Below are 6,129 nucleotides of genomic sequence, written 5' to 3' on the forward strand. Positions count from 1 at the left end.
TGCCTCCCCCCGCTCCCCGCAGAAGCTCTCCAAGGACGTGCAGAACGCCCTGGCCAAGGCCAACAACACCGCCGAGGAGACCATCTCCGCCATGAAGACCGTCCGCAGCTTTGCCAACGAGGAGGCGTGCCTCCCCCCGCTCCCCGCAGAAGCTCTCCAAGGACGTGCAGAACGCCCTGGCCAAGGCCAACAACACCGCCGAGGAGACCATCTCCGCCATGAAGACCGTCCGCAGCTTTGCCAACGAGGAGGCGGAGGGCTGCAGCAGGTCTACAAGCTCAACAAGCGGGAGGCCATGGCGTATACCTACTACGTCTGGTCCAGCGGGGTAGGTGGCCGGCATCGGGGCTTCCCGCTTGGGGTGGGCAGGGAACATTGCTTCAGATCCCAAAACACGTGTGGCATGATGTCTCCATCGCTTCCAGGGAGCTTTGCGGGGTAAGCCCAGCCTTGATGTCCACCACCTGTAATCTCTTAATTAGGTTTTTTTTTTTCACTCATCAAAAAATATATTCTGTTCCCCCGTAGGGCAGCACTGCATCATGCTACCGGTCTGTTTTCTCTTGCGGATAATATAATTGATAACCACTCAAGGTTGTGGAAAACCCCATGTTTCGGTGTTGCTGCATCGTGTGCCTGTGCCAGCTCCGCTCCGGTTGAGCTTCTGCTCAGAAACAGAGATTTTCTGCGCGTGGGTGGTGGCAGGGGGAGGCTGCTGAGGTTTGGGGTTTTTTTTAGTGGTTTGATTTTTTTTTTTTTCAAAATGCTTTTTCATCGTTCAAGACCAGATGGCTTGGGACTTCTGCGTTGGCTGATAACTGAGGCTGTGCAGAACCCTCGCGTGAGGCTGCCCTCATCTCTGCACACGCAAGGGTCTGAGTACCCTCTGGTGAAGAGTTTGGAGTTACGGTGCCCTCGTGCAGCCATAGGGGAGACTCTGTGGCTTCCCAAGGCTGGAAGCAAAACTGGAGCATTTTTAGCATCGTTGCTGAGCCCCCAGGTGAAGCCAGAGCATTAACTGGGTCAGCCCAGATCGTGCCGAGTCAAAGAAGGCAAAAACCCTCAAAAACTGCTCCTGCGGGGCTCATGCAGAAAGAAGCCGATGGACTTGGCACAGCCCTGGTAGAGTCTGTGTCAGAGGGAGTGCAGGATCTTAAGGCAGAGCAATAGAGGAGACATTTTTCCCCCCCAGTATTTTTGTCTGGGTGAATTCACAGCCTGTCCCGCAAACGTTGCACAGAGCACCAGGGCATCGCCGCTCTCCTGAGCACCCAGGCAGCGTGGAACAAAAGCAGCTGAATAAAGGCAGGGGCTGGTATTTGTCATATCAGAGCTGATCTGTCTCCTTCCTGGAGTAGGTGGTACCCCCCACACTGATTTCAGGCAAGAGTCGAGGTTCCGCTTCAGGGACTTGTACATGCAAGGAGGATTTTTTGCATTAACTCTTGGCTTGATTTTGTGCTCTAAATTAAAATGTGTCACACTCATACAGCAGAAGGGTTTATTTACTGGTGAGGTGACTCCATGCATTGGATAATTTCAGTGTAGGTTATTACGCTTGAGGACATCAGTCCAAGAGAGGAGTTCATAAGATGCTCAGTTATTTCAGATAAATTCTCCCTCCGTGGCTGTTTCCCTCTGGATTTCTCTTTGTCTGAAAGAAGCCAGCCCAGCAGCTTAAATCAGCCCCTGTGCTTGAGCTGGTTTTCCCTTCTCACATCCCTGCTCGCTGCTGGGGCTGTCAGCTGTGCGCTGCCAGGGATGCTCAGCTGGGGGCTGAAAGAAAAAATGTCAGCACATGAATTGTGGGCTGTTGTGGGAGTAATTACAAATGCACCAAAATGCCCGTTGTCCTTGCTGATTTGGGGCTGTTTCCTTGCTTTCAGCTGACCCTGCTGGTGGTCCAGGTCAGCATCCTTTACTATGGTGGGCACCTTGTCATCTCGGGGCAAATGACGAGCGGAAACCTGATATCCTTCATCATTTACGAGTTCGTCTTGGGAGACTGCATGGAGGTGAGCCTGGTTTATCCCTCTGGGATACCCCACATCGAGATGATGTTTACCTTCCAGAAGGTCCCAGGGCAGCCACAGGGCTGGATCCAGCCTTGACCTCCCTGCAATGCATTTCCTTGGCACTGTGGCTTTGCCAGCCAGTGGCTGATTCTCCCCTCTGCTCCCCACTCCCCTCCTGCTGGGGCCTCACCACCTAAACGTGCCCAAAGCAGCTCGTCCCTCAATAAGATAATTGGGACTGAAGGGGTCAGGCTGGCCAGGCAGAGTCCTGGCTTCCTCCCAAGCACATTCTGGCATGAAGGATGCAGGGATTACGGAGCTGCCTGTTAAATTTCAGGCTTCATTAAAAACTTAATTATATTACTTACCTTTTTTTTTTTTTTTTTTTCCCCCTGGAATAAGCTGCAAGCTGCTGCGTTGGCAGAGTGTTAGCAAGATGGGATGGTGGGTGGGATGGCAGAGCCCACCCAGGGCTGCTTTCCCTTTGCAAAGGCGTCAGCTTGGCTGATCAAGGCAGAAATGATCAAGTCGAGGTTTCCTTGCATCAAGCGCGGTTTCGGCAGCGTTTCAGCCTTTGTGCAGAACAGAGCAGGGCTGGAGGCAGCTCGCCCGGCTCTCACCATCTGCTTGGATGGCTGCAGGCTCTGGTGGTATTGCCAGGCTGTGGTTTTGGTGTGTGATTGGTTTGATTGGGGTTTTTTTTCCCCTCTTGATGGGAGGAGCAGTTGCAGTACAAGCTGTTCTGCGGCTCTGGGTTTAATATTGCAAAGAGCCAACGTGATGGGGGCTTATTCCAGGGAAGGTGGTGTCAGCGTGCAGCAGCTGTAGCTGGGAAAGCGCAATGGTGAATCCACCAGGACCACATCCCAGTGCACATCATCTCCTCCCAGTCCATGTGTTTCCTTCTTCTGTTCCCATGGAGTCTAACCAGGCACAAGACCCCCTCAGATGCCCTTTCCCTGGCTGCCTCCATACCCTGCAGAGGGGGAAGAGCTTTCTTCTCCTGGGTCTGATGAGTAGAGTTCATGTCAGATGACGGAAGACTTGGGATTGCTTCAACCACTCTCCTTATGAGTGGCACCAAGTGACTTTCCCATCACATGGGAGGGTCTCACCATCGCCTCTTGCCTTCCAGTCCGTCGGCTCCGTCTACAGCGGCCTGATGCAGGGCGTGGGAGCTGCCGAGAAGGGGTTTGAGTTCATCGACCGCAAGCCAACCATGGTGAACGAGGGCTCCCTGGCCCCAGACCACGTGGACGGGAAGGTGGAGTTCAGAAACGTGACGTTTTCCTACCGCACTCGCTCCTCAACGCAGGTCCTCCAGGTGAGCCCCGCGGGCGCAGAGGACTCCCCACCACGAGGCATCACGCGCTGCATCTCCGTCCATAATAACCGAGCCCCAGCCCACGGGACGTGTCAGCTGCCCGTTTGGAGATGCATAAAGGCAGGCTCGACAGCACGCTGGAAAACAGATTATAAGGAACAGCGGGTGTTTAGGGCTGGCCTGCCTTACAAGGAATGAGGTTTATTAATAAAACCCTTGTTCCCCGCTCAGGCATTAACCACGTCAGTGTGGTACAGGGCTTGGTGCCAAGCTTCAGGCTGTTTCCATGGGAGAGGGGCTGGAGTCATGGGGTGGGGGAGGCAGCAAAGAGGTTGGTTTGCTTCCTAGTTCTAGAGGTCCTGATACATCAGTAGGCAAATTTGAAGCCATTCTGGAGGCTTCTTGCTTCCTCAGAGCCAGGAGAGATGGCTGATGTGACACGTCACCAAGGTGGAGGGTCACCATGGCTGGGTTTCGGCTGCCCCAGGACCCTGGGAACAGCCAGGACCTGAGCGTGCTCTCCCATCCATGTTGCAGAATGTGTCCTTCACCCTGCACCCCGGGAAAGTGACAGCGCTGGTGGGTCCGTCGGGGAGCGGGAAGAGCTCCTGCGTCAACATCTTGGAGAACTTCTACCCTCTGCAAGAGGGGCAGGTGCTGCTGGACGGGCGCCCCATTAACATGTACGATCACAAGTACCTGCACTCCGTGGTACGAGCGACTGATACGTGTATTCTAGCTACCGCCGGCCGTGAGCAGAGGGGATGGATGGATGGTAGCGTTGCGTGTTGCTTTGGATTTGATCTGGCAACTTCTGAAATGTCCAGAAAGCTGGAGGCTGGAGGTGGTCCAGAAAATGAATTCAGATAATTTTATGGGGGTGGAAGGGAAAGGGATGGAGAGTGGTTTCATGGGGAGGGGGAAGCCTTCCAAAAACAGAACAAAAAGCATGTTTTGGTTTGTGTTTTTTGGCCATGTTTTTGGCTGTTGGATTAATTATAATTTAGATTGGATCTGGAAGAAGAGTTTTCTCTAGCACTTTCTACCTTAAGATCTGAAAGTAATTCTCAGCTAACGGGGGGTTAAACCTCTCAGGACCCTGGCAGCATCAGAGCATCAGAGGGGCTGGGTGCTTTGCCCAGGAGAGGGGTCCGGGCCCCTCAGCTCTCATCTGTGTGTCAGCACAGATCAGCCTTCATCCCCTCTGCAAGTAACCGCCGCCTTTGTTCGCCCCGAGAGCGAACAGCCCCAGAGCAGGAAAACCTGAAAACAATTGATCAGAGACAGGCTGGAAAGCCAAAGTCAGTGGGACTAATTTACATTCCCTGCCCGTACGGAGTGAAAAGACAAGCTAGCCTTTCAGTTTGGAAAGCCTGGCGTGGTGTTCGGAGCACGGGGAGAAGTCAATTAAAATATGACCATGTCCCGCTGGCTCTCGTCATGGCCAGCTCTGAGCAATAATTTGGAGGGTTTAATTTATTTTAATCTTGAGTGTTTGACAAAGCAGAATGAATTTGAGAGTGAGCAGCAATGGCTGTAAGGTAGGACAGGAGGCTGTTGCTAAGCAATTAAGGAATTGCAGCAGCTCTGGCCCTAACTTGCTAATTTGGGATTAAAAGATGCCAGAGGGCTCATTCCCGTGGCCCAGGCGCGATTACTGGCATTGAACGGAACATCAGCCAGACCCTGGGATAGGGTCTGTCCAGCCTGCCTGGTCCCAGCAACTGGGAAGTTTCCCATACTGGGACGAGCAAACAGTGATGGGAACGACAGGTCTGGAGCAAAAACACAGCGAGTTCTGGGAAGGGGAATCCCATCTCACATGCCAATGGACCATCAAGCGATGCAAACCGGGTTGGGGCTGCCACTGGGCACCCCATCATTAGGGTCCTGGAAACTCACATTGAGGCACTTCTTGATTTAATGGTGGGGTATCTTGGTTTAATGGTGGGGTTCTGCCCACTTGAGTCCTTGCCCAGCAGGAACAAATGCCGATGATCTGAGACACTGGCTGATGTGTCTTCTGCCCTCAACCCCCTCTCTCCCCTTCCTTGGTGCAGATCTCCCTGGTGAGCCAGGAGCCAGTGCTGTTCGCCCGCTCCATTGCAGATAACATTTCTTATGGCTTAACTTCAGCCTCCTTCGAGTCAGTTGTGCAGGCTGCCCAGAAGGCCAACGCGCACGCCTTCATCACCGAGCTCCAGGACGGCTACCACACAGGTACCAAAATCCCTCCCTTTGCACTCAAAAGCATTTTGTGCCTGGCGAAGGCAGAATCTCTCCCCTCGGGTGGAAAGTCGGTGGACGTGAGGCTCTGTGGCAGCAGGGCGGGCATCCCCCACCCCATCCCATCCGGACCAGCCTGGCTCCCGGTGCCTGGCCATGTCACGGAGCTGTGGCGTTGGCAGTCGCACGGTTTTTCAGTGCTATGACCAGGAGAAAAGCCCAAAACCCCAGCAGCGAGCTGTGAATCACCCCGCCTGCATAGGAAGAAAAGAAATCCATAGTAATAAAAGCTGATGTGTGTGTGACAGTGGGATTGAGGAGGCAGGTCACACTGGTGATGGTCAGGACTGCAGCCTCGGGGATGTTTAACTCATTTAAACTGTTCTGCCAAGTAAGAAGAAGCATTTACCTGGTCTTTGCTTCAAACCGTGACACCATCCTGACGCTGCTGGGTGGGAGCTGAGCTTGATGGCAGCTCTTGAGTTTTATTTTGACCCTTTTTTGTCTCTCTTGACCCAACAGAGGCGGGGGGAAAAGGAGCCCAGCTGTCAGGTGGGCCGAAGC

The 6,129-nt window shown here is 53.5% G+C and overlaps 1 protein-coding gene across 1 annotated transcript in view; it reads left to right on the forward strand.

Annotated features, from left to right (window-relative positions):
- Window positions 1-14: 14 nt before the first annotated feature.
- The window catches only part of LOC104465876 (ATP-binding cassette sub-family B member 9-like), a gene marked incomplete at its 5' end in the record, with an annotated part of 7,324 nt that continues 1,209 nt past the window's right edge, over window positions 15-6,129 (forward strand). The window contains 7 exon segments of the mRNA XM_010079092.1: window positions 15-164; window positions 258-328; window positions 1,887-2,015; window positions 3,151-3,339; window positions 3,877-4,050; window positions 5,400-5,559; window positions 6,088-6,128. Coding sequence (XP_010077394.1) covers window positions 15-164; window positions 258-328; window positions 1,887-2,015; window positions 3,151-3,339; window positions 3,877-4,050; window positions 5,400-5,559; window positions 6,088-6,128 — 914 coding nt within the window.

The sequence above is a fragment of the Pterocles gutturalis genome, unplaced genomic scaffold (genome assembly GCF_000699245.1).
Source record: "Pterocles gutturalis isolate BGI_N339 unplaced genomic scaffold, ASM69924v1 scaffold34653, whole genome shotgun sequence".
Classification (NCBI taxonomy): domain Eukaryota; kingdom Metazoa; phylum Chordata; class Aves; order Pterocliformes; family Pteroclidae; genus Pterocles; species Pterocles gutturalis.